Raw genomic sequence first — 24353 nt, 5'->3', positions numbered from 1 at the left:
AGCCTATTGAACCTGAGTTTGGTCCTTACAAAAGAGAACAAACTCCTTCACGTTGCCCTCTTACCACACAATAGTTTTTATTTCAGTGCTAGGCATTGAACATGGGGCCTTGTTAGACAGGCACTTCTTTACAGAGCTCTATACACAGCCTTCAGAATAATTAAATTCATGACCTGGGTAGAATTTACTTCAATCCTCCTGCATTTGCCTTCTGAGTGCTGGATTATAAGCATGTGCCACCGTGCTGGGCCAGCTTTGTGTTTTGAAACAGAGTCTTTAGTAGCCTAGGCTGGCTTGCAGCTTACTGTGTAGCTCAGAATGATCTTGATCTTCTGATCCTTCTGCTTCTACCTCCTGGTTGTTGACATTTCAGGTTTGTGCCACTATGCCTGGATGTTTGTCTGTTTTTATAAAAAATGTAACCTGTATGTGAGTGTATATCACATGTGTGTGTGGATGTGGTGCCTGCAAAGGCCAGAAAGGGGTGTCAGATCCCCTGGAGCTGGAGTTGGAGCTTCCTGCTGTGGCAAGAACCTGAACACAGGTCCTCCTGAAGAGCTACATGTACTCAGCCTCTGGGCTATTTCTCCAGCCTATTTATCTGGTTTTTGAGACAGTGTTACACTCTATACTGAGCCTATAACTAGCAATCCTCCTGCCTCGGCCTCCCAAGTGCTGGGATTACAGGCCTTAATTATGTTTTCTAAAATAATTCTGAAGTTTTTATAGTCTCCAGAAAGTTCTTGTAATAGAGTTACTGTGATGAGAGCGTAAGATAAAAACAAAACAAGCTGGAGAGAAAGTTAAGGGCACTTGCTTTTATTGCAGAGGATCAGGGTTTAGTTCTGTAACTCCAGTTCCAGGAGATCCATTGCCCTATTCTGGTGTCCTCAGGTACCAGGTATTCGGTGGAAAACATGTCTGTCTTCAGGGAAATTCTTGTACACATTAAAAAAAAAAAAAAAAAAAAAGTAAACCAAGCACGTTAGAGATAGAAGCAGGAAGATTAGGAATTCAAAAACTTAGGGAGTTTGAGGCCACCCTGGGTTGTGTGAAGCTTGTCTCAAGCAAACAAAACAAATGAAAGGAAAAACAAAAACAAAGAAAAAAGAAAAAGAACATTATGGTGAGGGAAGTTCAACTTGCATTAGGTAAAATCTAAAAAAATATCACATAACAATTTTTTATGAGTGAAAACTTAGCTACTAATGTAAGTTCATACTTTTATTTATTTATTAAGATTTATTATTTATTATGTATACAATGTTGTGTTTGCATGTACACCTATATGCCAGAAGAGGGCACCAGATCTCACTATAGATGGTTGTGAGCCACCATGTGGTTGCTGGGAATTGAACTCATGACCTCTGGAAGAGCAGCCAGTGCTCTTAACCTCTGAGCCATCTCTCAAACTCCAAGTTCATACTTTTATATATTTTATTTTTCACATTTATTTGTGTTTGTGTGTATGTGTGTGTGTGTGTGTAGATCAGAGGACAACTTCTGGAAGTTGGTTCTTTCCCTCCATCAAGTGGATTCCAGGGATTGACCTTAGGTCATCTTGGCTAGGTAATTAAGTGGCCTTTATCTGTTAAGCCACCTTCCTGGCTCCACAATTAAAAAAAAAAATGGTGCTGGAAATCAAAGTCAGGACCTAAGCAAGACAGGGAAGCGCTCTACCGTTAAACTGTTCCCTTATCCTCCTCCCAAAATTTTAAGGAGTAAGCTGCATCTGTAAAAACATCTAATACCTTGAATTTTTCTTTGAAACTCAAAAAGAATAAAAAGGGACTAGCAGGGGTAGAACATTTACCTAGCATGCATAAAGCCCTTGACCAAAGCTCCAGAAGGCATAGTTTTTTGTTTTTGTTTTTTTTTTTTTTAAAAAAAGATAAGAGCCGGATAGACAGTTCAATGGGTGAAGTACTTGCTGTTCAAGTGTCAGAGCTTTGAGTTCAAATCTCCAGAACTCACATGAAAGCCTGGTTATGTTTGTCTGTGAACAGTGATTTGCACCTGTAATCCCAGTGACACTAAGAGGCAGAACCAGTGTCCCCAGAAGCTTGTGGAAGCTAGTCTAGTATAGACAGTGGCAAACACAGAGAGATCTTTTCTCAAACAAGGTCAGAAATAAGGACCTGGGTTGGCCTTTAACCTCCACACAGCATGACATTCTTACAGCTGCATTCACGTGTGAAAACACTTTCTCTCTCTGACACACACACACACACACACACACACACACACACACACACACACACAGCGGGAGATGGGACTGGGGGAGAGGTTCCTTAGCAGTTAAAAGCTCTGGCTGCTCTTCAGGAGGACCTGGCTTTTAGTCCTAGAACTCACAGAGTGGTTCACAACAGTCTGCCACTGCAACTGTGTGTGATGCAGTTCAAGGGGGCCTGATGCCCTCTTCTGGCCTCTGAGGGTGCAAAGACATACATACATACATACATACATACATACATACAGGCAAAACACCTATGCACATAAAGTACTAAAATAATAATAGAAAAATTAAAGAAAGAGCATATGACCTGGTGTCTCAGTGTTTCTGTTGCTGCAATAAAGCATTATGATCAGAAAGCAATTTGGGGAAGAAAAGGTTTATTTGGCTTACACTTCCAGATCATAGTCCATCACTGGAGAAAGGCAAGACAGAAACTGAAGCAGGGCTGGAACGTGGAGACAGGAGCTGATGCAGAGTGCTGCTTACTGGCTTGCTTCTCATGGCTTGCTCAGCCTGTCTTTTTATAGAACCCAAGACCACCCACCCAGGGATGGCACCACCCACCACAGGCTGGGCCCTCCCCCATTGATCACTAATTGAGAAAGTGCCTTGCAGCTCATGGATCTCATGGAGGCATTTCCTCAACTGAGGCTCCTCTGATGACTCTAGCTTGTGTCAAGTTGGCACACAAAACTAGCAAATACGTTATGTTAGTGTACAACTGAATCCCAGCTCTGGGGTGGAAGAACCAGGTGGATCTTTGTGAATTCAAGACCAGCCTGGTCTAAAGTAGTGAATTCTAGGCTAGGCAGGGCAACATAGTAAGAAGCTTTAAAAATATACACATATATATGTATATATATACATACATATACATCTATATGTATAGATACACATGTGTTACACACATGTGCATGGGTGTGTATACACACATATTTGCCATGTCAGAAGAACACCACCTACATTGTTTGGTTAATATCAGGTCAAGGACTGTGTTATTCTTTGTTCTATATATATTCATCCACCATCTTTGTGTTTCATTTCATTTATTTTTATTCTTAAGTTAGCAAACAAAGTAATAGGTTTTATTATGGAATTTTCATATATACATGTGTGTGATTATACTTTGCATTCATTTATTAATCTTCGAGATTGGGTCTTATGTAGGTCCGGAGGCCTCAAACTCACTGTGTAGCTGACGCAGTCTTTTGAACTTCTGGTCCTTCTGCCTCACCTCTCAAGTGTTGGAAATATAGGCATGTGCTCTCATGCTAGCTCATTTCATGTTTCATAGGTTCTTTTCTTGTAGAAGTATGAAGTGATGCAACCTTTCTTAAGGGATTTGTTTGCACCTATCTTTTTTTGTTTGTTTGTTTTTCGAGACAAGGTTTCTCTGTGTAGCCTTGGCTGTACTAGACTCAGTTTGTAGACCAGGCTGGAATTGAACTCACAGAGATCCCCTGCCTCTGCCTCCCTGAGTGCTGGGACTACAGATATGTGCCACCACACCTGGTTCATTGTAAGCACATGTCTAAATCTTACTTTTCTGCTTCTTAAATGAGTAATTTCTTCTTTAGAAATATGGTTCAAAGAAACAGCTGATTTGGAAATAGTAAAACATAGAAACAAGGGAGGGGATGAGGGAGAGGGCTACAGCTGGGATACAAAGTGAATAAACTGTAATAAATTAAAAAAAATAATTAATTAAAAAACCAACATAGAAACAAATATCCTACAACAGGAGAAAGGGTTGATTAACTATACTAAACATTATGCTGTGTTCATTAAACATAGCAGTTTTGAAATACATATTGTAAGAATTTTTCTTCATATAATAGATAATTAATTAACTTAAAAATTCTCTTAGCCTTTATGAGGCAAAACATACCCTGTTCTTTGATTGGTCAGTAAACTCTTGTCTAGCATCTCCACAGTGCCTAGGTTACAGTGGCTAATTTACCAAGAACAGATATGTAAGCAAAGCATGAAGAATACTGTCCTCAAAGTATATCTGTGTTTCAGGGAATAAGTCAATTCTGTCCACATAGTCAGCAAAAGCTTCAGAGAGCCAAAGTGAACAGAAGCAAATTATCCAGAGCTAGAAAGGTATTCCAGGATAAAGGCAGGGATATGGTGATAGAACTGCCAAGGTTGACATGGCTGGGCAGAAAAGTAGAAGAATTTTATAGCTTATTCTTTCAGCGAAGGTCAGAGTTTCATGAAGGCCATACCATGGAAAACCCATATTTAAAAAATGGCTCATGATTTAGTATGGAAACCACTGTATGAGTGACATGTTATATTACAGTATAATATTGCAGTATAACATGGAAGGGTACTGTATGAGGGACGTGTGTGTATATACAATTACAGTAGGTAGTTAAGGGACTGGGTTATGCTGGATGAAAATGAAGAGGAAGGCATTCAAGGAGAAATTGAGGAGGCAAGATGAACAAGTTTTAGTGACCAGTTAGACTCCCTCAGTTAGGGAGAAGAGGAAGGGCAGAATCCCATCTAGATTCTTGACATTGAGTGATAGGACTGAGAGCAGTGCCATTAAACAGGATATGTCAACCAGCTCGGTGACATACCAAGTTTCAGGTAGGCCTTTCCTCAAAAACACACACATGCCACACCCAAACCAAACCAAACAGAAATCTGTTTACTTTTTAGTGTTAGAGTGAAACTCACAAAATGGAAGAATATATACACTATCTATCTCTATATTTCAGTCAAAGGCTTATAATGAGAATATATAGAGGATTCTTACAAATCAATAAGGGTAGACTCCTGAAAGAGAAAAGGATAAGAGACTTCAATAGCAAAAGAATAAAAGTGCACAAAATGGATATGAAAAGATGCCTCACTGAGAGGAGAGGTAATACTGATGTCTTCCTGAAGATTTAGAAAATTGGATATCATGTCACCTACTTTGAACAGTACTGCCAGGTTTCCTTGATTCGACATGCCTTCCTAGGCATTGTTATATCAACAGAGGGTCCATTTCCAGATCAAATGCTATTGCTGAATTCTACAACTCCTGTTTAACTAACAACTTCTCTGAGGGTCCTTCACCATCCATTCTTTCTGTTTCTGCCTCCCAAATGCTGGGATTGTAAGCACACACGCACGCACACACACACACACACACACACACACACACACACACACACACACACAATATATGTATTATTTCCAGACAGGGTTTCTCTGTGTAAACACTGCCTGTCCTGGAATTCCCTCTGTAGGCTGGCCTCCAACACAGAGATCTCCCTGCTTCTGCCTCCCAAGTTCTAGGATTAAAGGCATGCACTACCACCCTGGCTAGACATATTCTTAATTAGTACAGTTTGTTATTTTCATTCCTGGTCATTGTTTTTGTGATTTGTTATAAGGAATTGCGGGGTGGGGTGGGGTGGAGGTATAGCTCACTAGTTAGAACATGTGCTCAATGTGTGTGAGCCATGGATTCAATCTCAGTGCCCAAACAAATAAATTGTTGTTTACCGTAATGCTGTGAAGATATTCTTCTAGTTTTATTTTCTTTCTTTTGTTTCCTTCAATACTGGGGATGCATGCCAGGACCTTGCACATTCTAGGCAAACATTGCACCAGTGAAATACACTCTCAATTCTGGATATGTTTCTAAACATCTATAATGCTTTAAAATAGTATATCTTCCTTGTACGAACAAAACAGTGAGCTTTATTGTGCCATTTTAATATACACACACCATGTACTTGACTATATATACCCTGCTTATTACCCTTTCTTCTCTTCTCCTCTCTGGCCACTTTCTTTCTTGAGTCTCCTTCCACATTTTTGCCATATTTTTTGTTGTTATTTAGTTTTCTTTTGATGTTTTTTGAGACAGGGTCTCGTGAGTCCCAAACTGTCCAGGATGACCTTGAACCTCTAATCCTCTTGCTTCTACCTCCCAGGTGTTGAGGATTATAGACTTGTGCCTGTGGCAGATGCCTAGTGTAATTGTCCTTCTAAATGAAGTATAATTTATACTAGAATCTTGGCTGTTTTAAATAATAAAAAGATATCCTTTGTCTGTAAATCTAGCCATTCATGGAGCTAGGAATGGTGGTGCATATCTGTCATCAGTGCTCAGAAGACAGCTGTGTTCATGAGTATTTGCCAATACTGTTCTAGATACTTGAGAAGCCAAGGTCCGAGGATTACTTGAGCTCATAAGTTTGAGACTAACCTGAACAACATAGTGAGAACGTATCTAAACAAACAAACAAACAAAAAGCTGTATGTATGGAAAACCTACAGACTGTTTGTGTTTATAAGCAGTGTCATAGACATCCTAGTCAGGAGGAGAAAAGCAGCCCCAAAAGGTATATGTGACCAGAAAGGTGTGTTGTTTCATGTCCAGGAAGCAGAGGTTCAAGGCCAGTTTGGGTTACAAAGATTCTGTCTCAAAAAACGTATTTGACAGTTTTGGTTAAATACAAAATGAGGGGCTGGAGAGATGGCTCAGTAGTTAAGAGCACTGTCTATTCTTCCAGAGGTCCTGAGTTCAATTCCCAGCAACCACATGGTGGATCACAACTGTCTATAACAGGATCTGATTGCCAGGCGGTGGCACACACCTTTAATCCTAGCACTTGGGAAGCAAAGGCAGGCAGATTTCTATGAGTTTGAGGCTAGCCTGATCTATAGAGCAAGCTCCAGGACAGCCAAGGCTACACAGAGAAACCCTGTCTTGAAACACGGAAGTGAGAGGTGGAATAAAAAAATGAGGTTCTAGGAAGGTGGCTCGGTGGGAAAAGCACATGTTATGCAAGTATGAGGAACTGAGTCTGTATCCTCAGCAGCCAGGTAAATGATGGGATGGTATGGCAGCCTGCCTATGATCCTAGAGTTTAGGAGACCAAAGTGGGGTCTTAGAGCAAGCAGGCTTGTTGAACCAGCAGAATCAGCCATCTTAGGTTCAATTATGAGGCTAGAGACTCTGCCTCAATAAAAAGTGAGAACAATAAAACAAACAAAACCAGTGTCAGCCTTTGGCTTTTGCATGTGTACTTACACATGCAGACATGAATAACACATACACCAAACCAATATTTCAGTAGAGAGCCATTGCCTGTGCTGAGTCAGGCCTTCCTGAGTTTGCTTGGTATGTATTCTTTGGTATTCTTGTTTGAGGTGTTTGTTTGTTTGTTTGTTTGTTTTTAGGTCTGAGTGATCATTTAGGAAAGAAGGGCAGAGATTAGTTACTTACTTTTAAGTACAGTAAGTATGGTTAGTATTCATTATCATTTACCAAAGTTTATCTTTTTCTAGCTTGTGAATTACCAGTAGATCTGCACTTGGGGGTGAGTTGGATTAATAAATGTTCAAGCAAACCATTTCAAACATGCACCTGCATAATTTAAAAAAAATACAATTTTTGGGGGGTTGGAGCTAGGCAACAAGGTCTCTCTTTATAGTCGAGGCTGGCGCTAGTGTAACTCCTGCTGTCTTAGCCTCTAAAGTGTTGGGATTACAGAAATATACCACTTCACCTAACTACCTAAATTATTAGGGTTGGGCTTTTTCCTTTATTACTTAATATCCTTAAACAACTGGATACAGAGCTTGAAGATACAGTTTAGTGAATAGAGTACTTGCATAGCATTCACGAACCCCTGGGTTCATCCCGGCACTGTGAAACTAGATGGTACACTAGTGGTGGTACACTCCTGCAATCCCAGCATGCGAGGGAGAGGAAAGGGAAGGAGGACCTGAAATTCAAAGTCAGCCTGTTCAAGGCAAGTTGCAGGCCAGTCCAGACCTTGTCACCAAACAAAGACAGTCTGGGCATGATGCCCACACCTTTGATCTCAGCACTTGAGAGACAGAGGCAGGTGGATGTCTCTGAGCTTGAAGCCAGTTTGGTCATAGCAAATTCTAGGCCAGCCAGGGCTATATAGTTAGACCCTGTCTCAAACAAAACAATACCAAGAAACTCACTAAAACAACAACAAAACCCCAAAAACAACAGAAAGGAGGGATAGGAAACAAACAACAACAACAAAAAACCAAACAAACAAACCAAAAGCCTAGAAACAAAGGCTACTAAAAGATGCAATTGCTATAGTTTCTGGTAATACTTTCCTGCTAACTATAAACCTGAAGGGAAATAGAAAATTATGACAGTTGTAAATGATGCTTAGCATTTTCAATTCTAAGGTCAATCAGCACAGTCATTAGCTGACATTTACTCTGAACCCCATGGGTGAATGGTACAGAACCCACAGAAATATTATCTTCTGCCTATGTGAGCAAACTTAGCTTTTGATCTATTGCTTTCAGAAGCTATACATAATGACAGTTGATGTTAATATGTTGCAAGAGTTGGCCATGAAATCATTAGGTTAAAATAGGGAGAATCATATACCAATTTTAATAATAAAAAGAAATTAAAGGCTATGTGTGGTAGCACCTATAATCCCACTACTTTGCGAGGTAGAGACAGATGGATCAGAAGTTCAAGAGCATCTTCAGCTGCATAGCAAGTTCAAGGCCAGACTGGGCTAAATGATCTCCTGTTTCAAAACCAACCAAATATCTCCCCAATACAATTCCCCCTAACTAGAAACTGCATATATATTTTTTTAAATCTTATACAAAGAAGTCATTGTCCAATGAAGTTACACTCTTAAGGTTTTAAGTAATATACTAATCAGTATCATTTCAAATATTATTTTGCAGTGAAAGAGTTAAATTTTATTTCATTACTATATCAATAATGCAAGGTAGACTTTCATCTTATAAGGTAAAATAAGGTGAGTTGACTGAGCATAGAGGTAGAATTTTTTTGCATGGAATATATATGTGTGTTTATGTATGTGGGAGTTGTGCCTGTGTGTGTAAGTGCTAGTGGATGTCAGAGGTCAGCCTCAGGTGTCTTTCCTCAGGAGCAGTCTGCCATTTTATTTTCTGGGGTGGAGGTGGGGGGGCATGGTGGAGTGGCCCTAGGTTGTAGCCAAATGGAAGGATGGGGAGGCTAAGAGCTTGCAGTAGCTGGTTAACTCAGGCAGCATCCCATCCAAATACTAAGTAGGCCGTGCTTAGATTGGAAGAGATAGGTTGAGGTCAAGTGATATGGCCATAGATCTCTCTCTCTCTCAGTATCTCTCAACTTGGACTGGACTTATACAGAGCCCTAGAGACCCACTTGTTCCCACCTCTCCAGCTTTGGGTTTATAAGGGTGAGATCATGACGTGCTTAGGGTTTGTTGTTGTTGTTGTTTGGGGGCAAGGACTTTTTCAAGTAAGCTGTCTCCCCAGCCCTTTTACAGTTTGTGTATAGTCCTGACTGTCTGAGAACTCATGGACATTCTATTGCCTCAGTCTTACCAGTGCTGGTATTATGAATATGGGCTTTGCTCATCCAGTAAAAATTCAAATACAAAGAAATCCTGAATTGGGTGTGGTGGCACAAACCTCTAATTCCAGCACTGGGGAAGCAAAGGCAGGAGGATTGGTGCAATTTTGAAGCCTGCTTGATGTACATAGCCAGTTCCAAGCCAGTCCAAGGGGGTACATAGGGAGATCCCATCTCAGTCAGTCAGTTCTGATAGATAAGATGGCAAACATTTGTGATTAAAATCTATTTTTACACTTCAGGGTCAGTAGCACATTTAGTATTAAGGTAAGTTTAGCATTAAAAACGTTTTCTTTAGGCAGGTGTGGTAGTTCATATCTATAATCCCAGCTCTTGGGAGGGTGAGGCCGAGGATCCAGGTTAGCCTTGTCTCCCGTGTCACAAACAGAACAAAGCAAACTGTGGGTGAGAGCCTTAATGTTTATCATTTCCCAGGAGTTCTGCATCTATTCTTTCTCTTCCAACCCTAATCTCTTTCTCTCTAGTGGGGTTCCTATTGCTGTCTACCCAGCCATTACCATCATAATACCATTTAAGGTAGCTCTGCTGGGTCTATTTATTCTGAGTCCTACAATCTACTTTCTCGTTTAGCCTTGCTTCCTAAATCAAGTTGACAATCCAGTTTATTTTTCCTTCTTTTATTTCAACAACTCCTGATTTAGATTGGTTTGGAGGCTATAATATAATCCGGGCACAACCTCTCCCCCTTGGAATCTGTATTTACGAGGCTTCCTCCTTTCCTGGCTGAATGTGCTGAAGCCGGGCTGAGTACCTTGTGAAGGACTTCAGCCCCCACAGTCCTCTGTGTGCGCATGCCCACTCTTCTTACAGTTGTCAAAGTGCTTTTCCAGAGCGGTCACATAATAAACCCGAAAGAAGAAATAAATACTATTCAGTTTTTCAATTTTATCGATCCTTAAAAACTGGACACTTAAAGGTAACTGCTGCTATGACTTTATTACTTGAAATTGGGTTATTGCATGTAAAAGCCGATCTATTGTGTCTGGTGGGGGAGGGGAAACAGGCATCTATTTCTCAGACTTGGCTATATATAAGCAAAAAAACCCCTCCAAATCAAATTATAGAAGCGGTTATTTAAGGATACTGCATATTGACTTTGTAAATTTTATATTAGTCACGGACTTACCTTTTGTTTAAAAGATCTTATTTATTAAAAGGTGGGTCTTGACCTTGACCAAGTAAATTTATACAGAAAGTGAAATTTGTATTATTTTTAAAGATCATTATGAAAAGAAGGGAGTGTTTTGTTATAGCATTGTGAGAATTGAATGACAGTATTAATAGTAACTACAGCCATTATAAAATATTCTGAGTCTAGGTTACTTTTTGGCTTGGGGTGGTGGTGGTGTGGGTAAAGTCCAGCATTTTTCCCATCTAGAGCATGCAGTTTAACTAAAGGCATTAACAAAAGTGTTAAATATAAGCAATAAGAAAAGCTGGGTGATACTAAGATTATAATCCAGTTCATATTTCAGCCATGATGATGATAAAGCTATTGTAAAGAAAATTTTAGTTCCCCGAAGTGCTCAAATTCCAGAAGTCTAATGGTCTACTGCAGCCCAGTGAGAAGGAAGGATGAAAATGTCTGTGACCACCTTCTTTGGCAGTGATGGAACTTTGTGCTGTCTGAATCCAAGGTCCACTCTCCTCTCTGTGCTGAACCTAATCATTGTTTGACAGGGAACTGAGGAGCATGAGAGCAATCTAAAGCCAGCTTTACTAATAGTAGCCGGCAATCCCTGGTGCATGTTTCATTATACTGGGCTGGGTTATTTTAGGGGAGGGGAAGAGGCAGGGAAAAAAGGAATAGAAAGGAAAATAAGGTGATTGGGAGAAGTGTAGTGTTTTCCTAAGCCCACATGTTCTTAATATATGAAATGAAAAATGGTATTAAAATGGCATTTTAATGATAGTTTTAGTAAAACAACTGTTAATTCAAGTTCTTGTCTTACATCCTTTGTGCAAGTTTAGAGTGATACCACCTCCATTTTAAGAGTTGTTATTTTGAATAGTCCACAGGCAGAACTGTTGTGTGTACCTGAATGCCCTTCTACAAATGTCCCAAGAAAGATGCTTCTCCAGTTATATGAATTAATTAACTATATTAAATATATTAATAACTTTATTGCAATTGTACTGAATCATCATCTAAAAATAATTATGTTTGATCATAGCTCCTTTGACATTTCAAAATATTTGTTTGCAAGGTCTCAGCCCTGTAATATTCTGATATTTAAAGCAATTAACATGTTCTGAGACAAGTTAATTCAGTGATAAGTACACACATGGAAATCTCTTGGTTTTGAGTGATTACTGTTTTCATCCTTGAGTAAGAAAACAGGTTGTATGACAGAGGTGAATATAGTCCTTCTATGTGAAGTGGAAAATACCATACACTCCTTATATGGATAAATGAAGCAGTGAGGGTACTGTACTATAATTACAATGCATGAGAATTGGGGACTTTGTACTCCTCTATTTTTAACAGTTGCTAGCATATGGTAATTCAGGGTCGTCAAACCATAGTCTTGCACTGCTAATACTAGTGATAAAAGAATGCATTCTAAATTTGCCAGTCTTGTGACAGAGGCAGCAGCAGGAGGATTCAAAAATGAAAATCTGGCAACCCCAGAATTATCTTGACTGTCTACTTAAATTTCAGATGCATTTTTAAAGTCCCGCCCCCACTCCATCTCACAGACTCCCTCCCTTCCTCCCTTCCCACCTCCCTCCCTCTGACCTCAAATCCAACCAGAAGCATTTCTCCACTCTGCAGAGAATTTCTCAGGCTCCCGTTGAGACCTGAAACGCCAAGAAGCCAGGAAATCTCTTGGGCGGCAGACTTGGAGACGAGAAAATTGGAGAATAAGCAGAAAGCCCATACTCCTTAGAGTAATAAGAAGCAAACACTTCTAAACGTTTCAGTAGGTTTTCACTTCTTTTTTTTTTTTTTTTTTGGTTTCTCATATAGCAGGCGGGACTCGAACTGGTTAAGTAGTCAAGGCTGACCTTGAATTTTTGATCCTCCTGCCTGTACCTCCAGAGTACTAGGATTTTAAGCATGCGCCACCACGCCTGGCGATTTTCATCTTTTTAAAAACTGGGTTTTCTTTTCTATTAAAACGTCTCCTAACAAAATGGAGTAGCTGCCGCTACCGAGAGGCCAGGGAATGATTGTGCAGCCGAGTTCTTCCAACAAATGCCAAAGATTTTCTCTCTCGTGGATCGCTGCAGCCAAATGAAACGGCCATCCGAGGCAAGAGGGCAGCTTGCTAATCAAGAGGGCTAAGTCGGCTTAAAAAAAAATTTTTTTTAAGTGCTCCAGCTGGGGAAGGGGACGGAGAGGGTCGTGTACAGAGTCTTTAACCTTGCTGAAGGACGCAGCACTATTTATTGACGTATGCAAATAACTGGGGGAGGGTGGTGCTTGGGAAAAAACAGGAACCAGAATCAGTTTCTCATTGCAGGGTGAGCGCTCTGAGTTCCGGTGAAGGGGAAAGAGACGTGGCGAAATTGCTGTCTTTCTGTCTTATAAGCACATCTCTCACTAACACAGAAGAGGGACCGAGACGTCAGAAAGGGTGAAGACGCTCTCACAGTATTTTTAGAGATCTCGCTCGAGCCTCCTCCCCACCCCCCAGCCCGACCTGCTCTTCTAAAGGCGAGATTATGGATTTGCATTGCAATTGGCTAGTGGCGGTGGCACTGGATTTTCACAAGTAAAACACCCGCCCGCTTCAGTGAGGGGCATTCATGATCACACTGACAATAACGCATCTCTCTTTCTTCCCGTTTCAGCTGCGCAAACCATGCAGGATGATTTACTGATGGACAAAAGCAAAACCCAGCCCCAGTCTCAGCAGCAGCAGCAGCAGCGGCAGCAGCAGCAGCAGCAGCAGCAGCAGCAGCAGCAGCAGCAGCAGCAACAGCTCCAGCCCGAGCCCGGCGCAGCCGAAGCCCCGTCCACGCCCCTCTCCTCAGAGACCCCCAAGCCCGAAGACAGTAGCGCAGTGCCGGCCCTCAGCCCCGCCTCGGCCCCGCCAGCCCCCAACGGTCCCGACAAGATGCAGATGGAGTCACCGCTCCTGCCGGGCTTGAGTTTCCATCAGCCCCCTCAGCAGCCGCCGCCGCCGCAGGAGCCCGCGGCGCCCGGAGCGTCGCTGTCGCCGTCCTTCGGCAGCACCTGGTCCACGGGCACGACGAACGCGGTGGAGGACAGCTTCTTCCAGGGGATCACCCCAGTCAACGGGACCATGCTCTTCCAAAACTTCCCGCACCACGTCAACCCGGTCTTCGGAGGCACCTTCTCGCCGCAGATCGGCCTGGCGCAGACCCAGCACCACCAGCAGCCGCCGCCGCCCGCGCCGCAGCCGCCGCAGCCCGCGCAGCCCCCGCAGGCGCAGCCCTCGCAGCAGCGCCGTTCGCCCGCCAGCCCCAGCCAGGCGCCCTACGCGCAGAGGAGCGCCGCCGCCTACGGCCACCAGCCCATCATGACCAGCAAGCCGTCCTCGTCCTCGGCCGCTGCGGCCGCGGCTGCCGCGGCTGCCGCCTCCTCCGCCTCGTCCAGTTGGAACACGCACCAAAGCGTGAACGCCGCCTGGAGTGCCCCGTCCAACCCATGGGGTGGCCTGCAGGCGGGCCGGGACCCTCGCCGTGCTGTCGGCGTGGGCGTGGGAGTGGGTGTGGGGGTACCCTCCCCGCTTAACCCCATCTCGCCGCTCAAAAAGCCCTTCTCCAGCAATGTGATCGCGCCACCCAAGTTCCCTCGTGCGGCCCCGCTCACCTCCAAGTCCTGGATGGAGGATAACGCCTTCCGGACCGATAATGGTAACAATCTGTTGCCCTTTCAGGTAATGTCTCTGTGTTCTTGCACACTCCTTCCTCCTGCCTCTTTCTCCCCTCTTCCCGGTTTTGTTTTGTTTCTGTGTTTTTTTTTTTGTTTGTTTGTTTTTTGTTGTTGTTGTTGTTTTTAATCGGTCCACCCACTGTTATTTAGAAGGGGCAACAAATTACAGCACCCCTCAAATCCTCTGGTTCACTGGGACTATTCCACTCAGTATGGGTGGGGATGGGGGTGAAGTTGGGGGAACGTTGTGACTGCTTTCAGGGAGAAATGGGCCTTTCTTTCTTCCTGTACATTTCCTCCCTCACTGTGCTTGCACTTTTTATTTTGGCCTTTGACAAATGAAGCCGCAAGTGTATAGCCAGGTGCGGCAGTAGTCCCTGGAGGAGAAGGCTGAGATTCCTATCTTTTTAAGTAGCTACACGCTTTCAGGTTACGCAATCCTAGGCTCAAGGTGCCGCCCGAAAGCCGTCCACGCCCAAACCACCCTGGCTTTACTCTCAAAGCTGTTAACAGCCTTTGAGTGCTGCTATTTCAAATAGTTGCATATGCCCAACCAAACTAATGTGAGCGCATGTGTTTATGTCTCACTAAGGTCCTTCGATCACTAATCATCAGCATATCGCCCCTGCCAGTAAAATTATGAGTGTGAGATTCCAATAAACACTCTGGACTATAAGGGGCTAAAGTGGAACGGGTGGAAATTCTAGGGGGAACTATTGCCATGTTACTTAAAAGAAGGATTTAGATTTTTCCTAGAGGAGAGAGACAATAGGACACGACCTTCAGAGCCATATTGCAATGGAGTCTATTTGCTAGCTAGCACTGAAATATTTAAAGCTGCAGTGTCCTTCACCAGTTGGGTTATTTACGAAGACAATGCGGATCAATTACACCATATGAAACTGGGCAAAGTGAAAGTCTTGCAACTTTAATGAAAAATGAGTCTTGTGTCTTGGTATTAAATGCCAATGAAAAATCCAGGAAGTGCCCCCGACGAGAGACTGAATGGAGAAAGTGCCCGTGTTTCAGCTGCTTTCTCAATAGTCTGTAGCCACAGCAGTGGGGTAGAGTCCTGGGCATCTGGGATCAGAAAGGGGTGCTGAGTATGCGTTCATTGGGAGCCTTTGCTTTCTGACAGGCACTTACCCTGCACCTGTGAACTGATTTGTCCATATGCTTCTCGGCTCCCTTATGAGAGAAAAGCTGGGCGTGGTGGTGAAAGCTTGTAGTTGAGCACCAAGGCTGGCCTTTAGTATTGTGAGTTCCAGCTCAGCCCAGGTTACTTACAGGACCTTGTATCAAAAAGGAAAGAAAAGGCATCCTTTGACCCCTTCTGATAGATGATAGATTGGCAGCTTGACAGAGGTAGAATCTGGTACAGGTGGAGCCTTTAATTTGCTGGCCTTTACCTTTCAGATGTTTGGGGGGTGGGTCCTATCATGTCGAAGGAAATGGGATTATTGAAAGCATGTCTTAAGGCTATAGCAAGATTTTGTTCTTGACAGTTCCAGGAGGTTCATGAAACCTGTAAATTGTGTTTAGGAGAGTTTTTGTTGTTTTGGTTTTGGGGCTTTTTCTGGGTGGTGCTCAGGCTGGTGCCCAGTTCCTGCTCATGCTGAGCACACTCTTAGTCCTAAGGAAAGGCTTCAGTGAGCAAGGCTCTCACATGCTTTCGAAAGGGCCCTCCAGGACTGGACTATTTTAATCTTAAGGCACAATTTTAGTTTTTGAGACAGGGTCTCTTGTAGCTTATCTTGCCACCGAATATGCTGTTTGCTGAAGATGACCTTGAACTCATGATCCTTTTGCCTCTGCCTCCCAGGTGCTAGGGTTACAGGCTCCTGCTACCACTCTCATGTCTTGTTTCTTTCCATTTTGAAGTTTATTTTCATAAATGGGTTATTTCTATAGGTGGAGAGCAGTGAGCAGGACAGGTACTGCTGCAGTTGGTACTTGGAAGGAGGGGCCATCTCTCCTTGAGTCTCTCTTTTAATTCTGAGGCTTTCTATCCAGACCTGCTCAGAGAAGAGAATCCAAATTTCTTTTTAATGTTTAAAAGAATTGGTATGTGTGTTTGCATGGGCAGGCAAGCTTGCATGCCTTGTGTATGTTTGGAGGTCAGAGGAAAACATTGTGGAGTCCATCCTCTCCTTTACCTTTGTGTGGGTCCTGAGACTCTGACAGGTTTTGAAGGCACGAGCTTTTACCCCCAGAACCATCTTGCCTTCTATCTAAATTCTTGTATTGAATTCTCAAGAATTTATTTAACTGTATATATATATATATATTTTTTCTTTTTTGTTTGAGATAAGAGGTCTTTCTTCATTGCTCAGGCAATTGTTGAACTCCTGGCTCAAATAGTCCTCACCTCTGCTTCCCAAGCACATGGGATTACAGTTATGGGATGTCACATCTGGCTATTGAATATGATCAATTTTTATCTATTAGATCTTTAATAGGGCACTGGGCTTATCTGTTGCACATCTTTAATCCCAGCACTTGGAAGGCAGAGGCAGGTGGACCACTGAGTTTGAGGCTAGTATCATCAATAGGGTGAGTCCAGGACAGCCAGAGCTACACAGAGAAACCCTGTCTGAAAAAACAAAAAACAAAAGAAAAAAATAAAGAAAGAAAAGACCAGGGCAGGGTGGGGGAGGGATAGAAAGAAATATCATCCAAAATTTTCATGGAAGTGCCTGAGACCTGGCTCCAGTGGTAAAGGGCTTGCCATGAAAGCGTGTGAACTTGAATTTTGGTCTGAAGCATCTGCATGAAAAACGTATGTTGTGGCCCATGCTTACAATCCTAGTACTTGGTACATGAAGGCTTACTGGCCAGGGGACTACAGGCTCAGTCAGAGGGAGATCCATGGAGGAAGACATCAGACATTGACCCCTGGCCTCTGCATATGTTTGTAAACTAACCCCCCCACCCCTGATATTGAGTGGTAGTAGTGTGAAGATTGCCAGTGTTTCTCAACAGACCATTTTCCAGTGATGCTACTAAGAGCAGAACACAAGTGAGCTTTGCACTTTTTTTTTAATAGATAGATGGTAGTACTATTAAGTGAGCAAAAATCTCAAGTCATTTGGTTAAAATTAAACACTTTTTTGCCCTCAAGAAAAGCTATATATACTTTGTGTTTCGTTTCTACTTCTTATTTAAAATGGTCCTTTAGGGTCTTTTTAAAAAGATTTTTAAATTTTTTATATGTGTGTGTCTGTGTGAGTGTATGCCACATACACTCACCTAGACCAGAAGAGGGCATCTGATTCCTTAAAGCTAGAATTATGTTCAGTAACCTTCAGATATGGGTGCTGGGAATTGAACCTGGGTTCTAGAAGAGTAGTTAAGTATTCTTACCTGCCCCACCTCTCCAGCTGGACCTTCCGTTTTGAAGTAACATTGTATTGAGAGTAGTTGGACTGAGTGGTACACATCTATATTCAGTCAATAGAGGTTGAGGCAGGAAAATATTGTAAAAATCTGTTTATTTGGTTTTTTAATTGTTGTTTGCTTTGTTTTGAGACATGGTCTCTATACATAGATATTCCTGGCTGTCATTGAACTCACTGCATAGACTAGGCTGGCTTTGAAATCACAGAGATGTACCTGCCTCTGTCTCTTGTCTTCCAAGTGCTGGGATTAAGGGCATGTGCCACTATGCCTGACAAAAGTTTTCTTTTTTTCCTTTATTTTTTCAAGACAGGGTTTCTCTGTGTAGCTGTGGCTGTCCTGGAACTAGCTTTGTAGACCAGGCCGACCTCTAACTGAGAGGTGCACCTGCCTCTGCCTCCCAAGTACTGGGATTAAAGTCCCCAACATAGCCTGGCAAAACCCTGTTTAAAAAAAAAATTAGATTCATGAGTCATAGCTCATTCCTGTGATTTTAGGACCCAGGAGACTGAGGCAGGAGGCTTAACATGAGTTTGAGGCCATCCTGGGCTATAGAGAATGATCTTGTCTGAAACAGAGATAAACTAGAACCAGAAAAGTAACTTGGTTGTGCTTTGGCTTATAAGTTTGCCAGACTTGGTATGTTTCAACAACTATGCCAAGTATGCTTTTTGTTTTGTTTGTTAATTCTCATTTTATGTGTATATGTTTAGCTTGTGTGTCTGTGCACCACCTCCATGCCCTTAGAAGCTAGAAGAGGACATTGGATCCTGCAGAACTGGAGTAGGAGTAACAGATGGTTGTGAACCATCATGTGGATGCTGGGAATTGAACTCAAGTTCTTTGGAAGAGCAGCTAGTACTCTTAACCAGTGAGCTACTTTCCTAGCCACCTGCCAAATATGTTTAAAAAACTTATTTTATTTCTTAGCTCTTTATGGGCAGACTTTCATGTGTGTGCATCTAAACAGTGCTGAGGTTTAAGGTTGTCCTACTTCTGCCTGGGGTTATGGGCAAGTACAACCAGTCCTGTCTTTACTGAGATTCGCAGTAAAGGTTGGTGCGTCTTGATGATGTGTCTTGTCAGCAGAGCTCAAGAACAGTGGGACCTTCCAGTGAGTGAACTACGCACATGTGCCGCTCCGTGTTATGAGACAGGAGAGCCTGTGCCCATGACAGGGACAGAACAGAGGTATTCTGTCTGCGTGGTAATTTAGAGTCAAGCAATATTGTTGTTCAAGAAAGCTTAGAAGAGACTTGGAAGTCACTTAATCTCTGATCACACTGTTCACTTTACAGAGTAGGAAATCAGATTCCTATGTGACTTGCCCAAGTTTAGGTGGGTAGTTTATATCAAAAGTAGGGTTTGGATTCAACTCTGCTTCACAGTCTGGAGTAAAGTATGTGAACATTTCTTCATCTATAAAATGGAAATGATAATAATTTACTTTGAGTTGGGTTACAGTAATTGTTATTGTAATGATGACCAGAGTCTCTGAGTGAACATATCACAATATGTATGGCCAGTGTGTTCATTTAGTGCCATCTGTTAAATAGCTCCAAACTTGCCTGTGGCATTAGTTATTCTTTTTGCTTCTGTTTGCTTAGGATTGTGTTGTCATACTAGGATGAGTGCACACTATACAATCTGAATATCCCAACCTGACATATGATACCATGCGTTCTTTTTTCTATGTGATAGAAAAACCTCTGGTCTTGGTAGTACAATTGATAACAGTATTTACCTCTGCTCTGGGCCAGGTTCTGTGTTAATCATTTCACCTGTAGCTTCTCACTGAAACTCCCTTGAGGTGGAAAACTATTGTTCTCCTTTTGCTGACTGGAAAATTCAGGGCCAGTACATTTGCATTGTTTGCTCAAGATCTTATAGTTAGTAATTTGCTAACTTGGGATTTGAAAGCAGCCATGCTGCCCAGTAGGGTACGCACCTTTAATCCCAGCACTCACAGAGGCAGGTAGATAGGTTGAGTCTGTGAGTTTGAGGCCAGCCTGGTCTCCACAGTGAGGTCCAGGATTCCAGTACATTATGTTATCTCAAAACAAAGCAATAGAAAATCCAGTCACTCTGCCTTCAGTTAAGGTTGCTCTTACTCTTTATAGTGCCTCTCCACATCAGTCAAGTGCAATGAGGGTGCCTAGATGCCTAGACTGAATTCAAACTTTATCTCATGAGGATCCCTGGAGATTGAAAAAAAATTAATTTTGTGATCACTTTATATAATAATAAAATATATATTTTTATTTTTAAGGTAAATGGTTTAGTCGAAGTTGCATCAGAAATCAAATATTTGACATTTTTGAAAAAGTATAATTATAGTTGTATTATATAGTATAAATTCATTTATTTTTTTCTGAGACAGAGTCTTGACTCTATGTAGATCATGCTGGCTTTGAACTCAGAGATTTGCCTGCTTCTGTCTCCAGAGTACTGGGATTAAAGGCACATACAATTTTTTAAAAGAATACTTTATTGAGAGCATGGTGACACATACCTTCCCCAGGAAGGTAGAGCCTCTGTGAGCTCGGCCGGGCCTATGTAAAGAGACACTGTCTAAAAAAAGAGAATAGTTTATTAGTACACTGTCAGAGGACGGTGGGGGACAGCAACTACAGTACCTCCCTCAGCTGCAGACTCCTTAGAAGAAAACTGCAGTGGCGATGCACATGTGACCACTTAAGTAGGGGTCACCAGTGCTTTCCCTATTAATTATATATTTTTGGAAAAATTTTAAATTATCTCCCATCTTACACCTTAATTTCTTTCTTACCTCATTCCAACTTAGATGTAATTATAGAAAGTTGTAGCTTTTCTGGTTTGTGTCTAGTCAGTGTTAACAGGAAGAAATTCCTTACATGAGTTGGGGGAATAAAAATGATTTTGAAAGGATAGGGGCTGTATCTTTATAGAAATGTGCATGCCTGTATGTATGTTTTACCAGTATTCTTCCCCTCAAAAAAGTTTAAGAATAAATATGCTAACTCAGATTTTTATATAGTGAACATCTGTTTTTTTATTTTGTTTGTTTTTTTAATTCTCTCTTAACAACAAAACAAATGGGGTTGAGAGCTGGCTCTTGCTGGGGACCAGAGTTAGGTTCCCAGCACCCACGTCAAATGGCGCCTCACTTCCTCCTGCTCCAGCTCCAGGGGATCAGACACCTTTCCCCCTGCTGACACTAGCACTTACCTACACAAACCCACACACAGACCCAAATATATACAGAATTAAAAAGACTCAAAAACTAAAGCAAAACAAAAAGCTTCCACTATCCCCCAAATTAACTAAAATTGCTTTTCAGGAAGCAGTATGATTGTCTAATTTATATTTGTCTTGAAATAAGGGTAGATTGAATGGTATTTAAAAGTGAAGTTCTCTTGTTGATTTCTTGTTGAGACAAGTGATACAGTCTCACTGAGCCCAGGCTGACTTCAAACTGTATGTAGCTGAGGATGACCTAGAATTTCTGATCCTCCTGCCTCTGTCACCCCAATGGTAAGATTTTAAGTGTGCACCACTGAGCCTGGTTTTCTTCTTTCTTTTTCTTTTGTTTTTTTTGAGACTGGGTTTCTCTTTGTAACCTTGGTGTCCTGGACTCCCATTGTAGATCAGGCTGGCTTCAAACTCACAGAGGTCTGCCTTCCTCTGTCTCCCTGAGTGCTGGGATTAAAGGCCTGCACCACCACACTCAGCTTGAGCCTGGTTTTCTACTTGTTATTCTTAACTACTGCTTTAAAGCAAAACTACAGAAGATCTAACCAACTTTAGACTGTCTTAGAACCCATCATTACGTAGTCGACAGCAATTGCTCATTATCTGTATTCTAGATTCTATTGTCTATTATTTATAGCGCTTGGAGAAGATGACTTAGTCGGTACAGTGCTTGCTACTCAGACATGAGTACCCAAGTTCAGTGTCAAAGCTAAAATAAATACATACACAGTACATGAGTCTTTAAAATATGGATAGAATGAATGATATTTAAAAGTAAAGTTCTCCTCTCGTTGATTTCTTTGTTGTTGAGACAAGTGATACAGTCTCATTGAGCCCAGGCTGACTTCAAACTGTATGTATGTGTGTATCAAGCCAGGGGCTTGATCTACCATGCTTCTGTGTGTGTGTGTAAGTTTGTAAGTGTATATGAGCTTTTCAATACTTTTCAACTGTGCTTCCATCCCTAGTCCAGTGCATGTGTATTTTATATCCTTACTTAAAAGACTAAAAGTTTTAGTCCTAGCACTCGGGAGGCAGTAGCAGGCAGATCTCTGAGTTTAAGGCCAGCCTGCTCTACAGAATGAGTTCCAGGACAGATGGGGCTACACAGAGAAACCCCGTCTGGAAAAACTAAAAAGAAAAGAAAAACAGTCAGATTAAAAAATTCTGCCATATCTGTGCAGGCTTATCCTTACACAGCTGCACACACACACACACACCAAAAAAAAAAAAAAAAAAAAACAAAAAAAAAACACCTCATCATTTTCCAAAAGGAGGGGTTAGGCTAGGAAATACTAGATTTTCTATGCCACTGAAACTTTCAAACTTTCAGAATTTAAATTGTATACTCCAAAATTGCATGTTGAAAAGTGGTTAACTTTGTATAAACTCTACAATTTTACAGTGAGTTAATATGTTAATATCTCTTAAATACAAATTTTAAACTATGTGGCCTTTGACACTGATGTTGTTTTATACTTTGTAGTCTTTTCCTTTGGCAGTTTGGAATGAGGAAGATACTGATTGAACCTTGACATTGTCATTGGTGATGAGGGACAAGTCACTCATCAAGTGATTCCTTTCCTTTATCTCTGTAAAAGTGAAGAGAGACCACCTTCTGGTTTGCTTTATGGGAGAATGTGAGTGTGACAGTGTTATTAACATCAGATACTATTAGCTAGTGTAGGAGTAATGTTTTAGCTCTTGGACCTCTGAAATTGTAGTCAAAACTCAAGCTTAATAGGGGAAAGGTTGTTGCTAGTCCATAGTCCAGAGCAATACTCTGATATCTGTAATTAGAGAGGAACTAGAAAGATGGCTTCAGCAGCTTCTTTGTGTATTGTGGTCACTGTTTGTTTGTTTTACAGAAAAACCTCATGCCAGAGGTTGGGCTGACCTGGAGCTCATTGTGTAACTTAGCACCTTGCAGTCTCTCAGCCCCCAGCTTGATCTACCTTGCTTGTGTGTGTGCAAGTGTGTAGGTATATAGGAGCTTTCCAATACTTTTTAACTGTATTTTAACCAATCCAGTGCATGTGTGTTTTGGAAATTAGTCATGCTTCTAAAGGCTCTGGGAAGTGTAGACTCAAGTCCACAGGAGTGAGATGTGTGAGTACTGCTTTTATTTAACATTAACTCACCAATGGGCATGTAAGAGTTTTCCTTTGCTATGAACATTTTTATTGGTCCTGAGGGAAATACTTATACTCAGTTTCCTGCCTGCTACAAGTGTTGGCTTTCATATTTTTTGGAGCTACCAAGGCTCCAACTGGAAGTTCTTATTAACACTTTCCAGGAGGCTTTGTCAATCTTTCTGATGGGGAGGGCCCAGTGTGGTTGTCAGGGATATAATTCAGGATAGAGCCGGTAGTTTGACTCTTGACAAGGTGGACAACCTGAGAATTTAGGTACTGTAGTCATAAATCAAGGGGGTATACTTGGGGAGGCACTGTGCTTGTAGTTGTAGGGAGACTTGTAAATTTTCCACAAGTGGTGTTGACAGTTTTAGGTTGTTCAGTGGGAGTTCAAATGACCTATTCACCTGTTACTCTCTCTCTCTCCCTCTCTCTGTTTCTCTGTCTCTGTCTGTGTGTGTGTGTGTGTGTGTGTGTGTGTGTGTATGTGTTTGAGATGGTTTCATGTATAGCCCTGGCTGACTGAAACTGTGTAGCACAAATTGGCTTTGAACTTGTTTGGCTTTGTTCTCCTTCTGCCCTAGTTTCTTGAATACTGAGATTGCAGGCATATACTACTACACTCAGCTTTTTTAGTGCTCTTTATATGTTCTGGATAAACTTCCTCGTGTGAAATTACTCTAATAGTTGAAATAGGAAAGTACCAGTGAACTAAGATACTACAGGAACTCAGCACCTTGGAATAAAGCCTGTTTTTCTTTCCCAGAAGCACTATTACATAATTCTCAGAAATAGTATGTCTTGTGACATATCTCTCTGTGGGTAGATAAAGAAGAAGAATGAAGAAAAAACCACAAATGAGCTTTTTATATTATTTGAAATGATCATAGAATGAATATACACAAAGGGGAGGAAACATGGTTGTTCTATATGTGTAAGGCTATTTATTATTGTACAGCCAAGTAGCTTTATTCTTCAAGCATTCAAACTCATTTAAAGGGCAAGGACAAGTACAGAGCAAAGAAGTAAACTCCATTTTTTTAGTACTCAATATGTAGTTTGCTAAATGGATAGTGCTATAAGGTTAGCCAGTTCCTAGAG

General features: G+C 41.7%; 1 protein-coding gene and 1 long non-coding RNA gene across 12 annotated transcripts in view; one reads left to right on the top strand and one right to left on the bottom strand.

Moving 5' to 3' along the window:
• The window catches only part of Cpeb3 (cytoplasmic polyadenylation element binding protein 3), a 191832-nt gene that overhangs the window by 20946 nt on the left and 146533 nt on the right, over positions 1-24353 (top strand). For 4 of the 11 annotated variants that reach the window (XM_060388758.1, XM_060388750.1, XM_060388745.1 and 1 more), the window contains exons 1-2: positions 12417-12568; positions 13443-14494. In XM_060388758.1, the coding sequence (XP_060244741.1) occupies positions 13454-14494 (1041 nt within the window). In that variant the 5' untranslated portion in view covers positions 12417-12568; positions 13443-13453. Of the gene's footprint in view, positions 1-12409; positions 12569-12757; positions 12901-13098; positions 13226-13442; positions 14495-24353 lie in introns of those variants that run through there. The other 7 variants (XM_060388741.1, XM_060388720.1, XM_060388740.1 and 4 more) reach the window with 4 other exon arrangements.
• Positions 453-12506, bottom strand: LOC132655764 (uncharacterized). Its single transcript, XR_009593585.1, has 3 exons — positions 12385-12506; positions 9683-9812; positions 453-938 (listed from the first exon to the last, which is right to left on the bottom strand). It is a non-coding gene; the product is annotated as an uncharacterized LOC132655764 (long non-coding RNA).

Source organism: Meriones unguiculatus, chromosome 1, assembly GCF_030254825.1.
Source record: "Meriones unguiculatus strain TT.TT164.6M chromosome 1, Bangor_MerUng_6.1, whole genome shotgun sequence".
Lineage (NCBI taxonomy): Eukaryota > Metazoa > Chordata > Mammalia > Rodentia > Muridae > Meriones > Meriones unguiculatus.
Note: the sequence above shows the minus strand (reverse complement) of the source record. Positions and strands in the feature narration are given on the sequence as shown.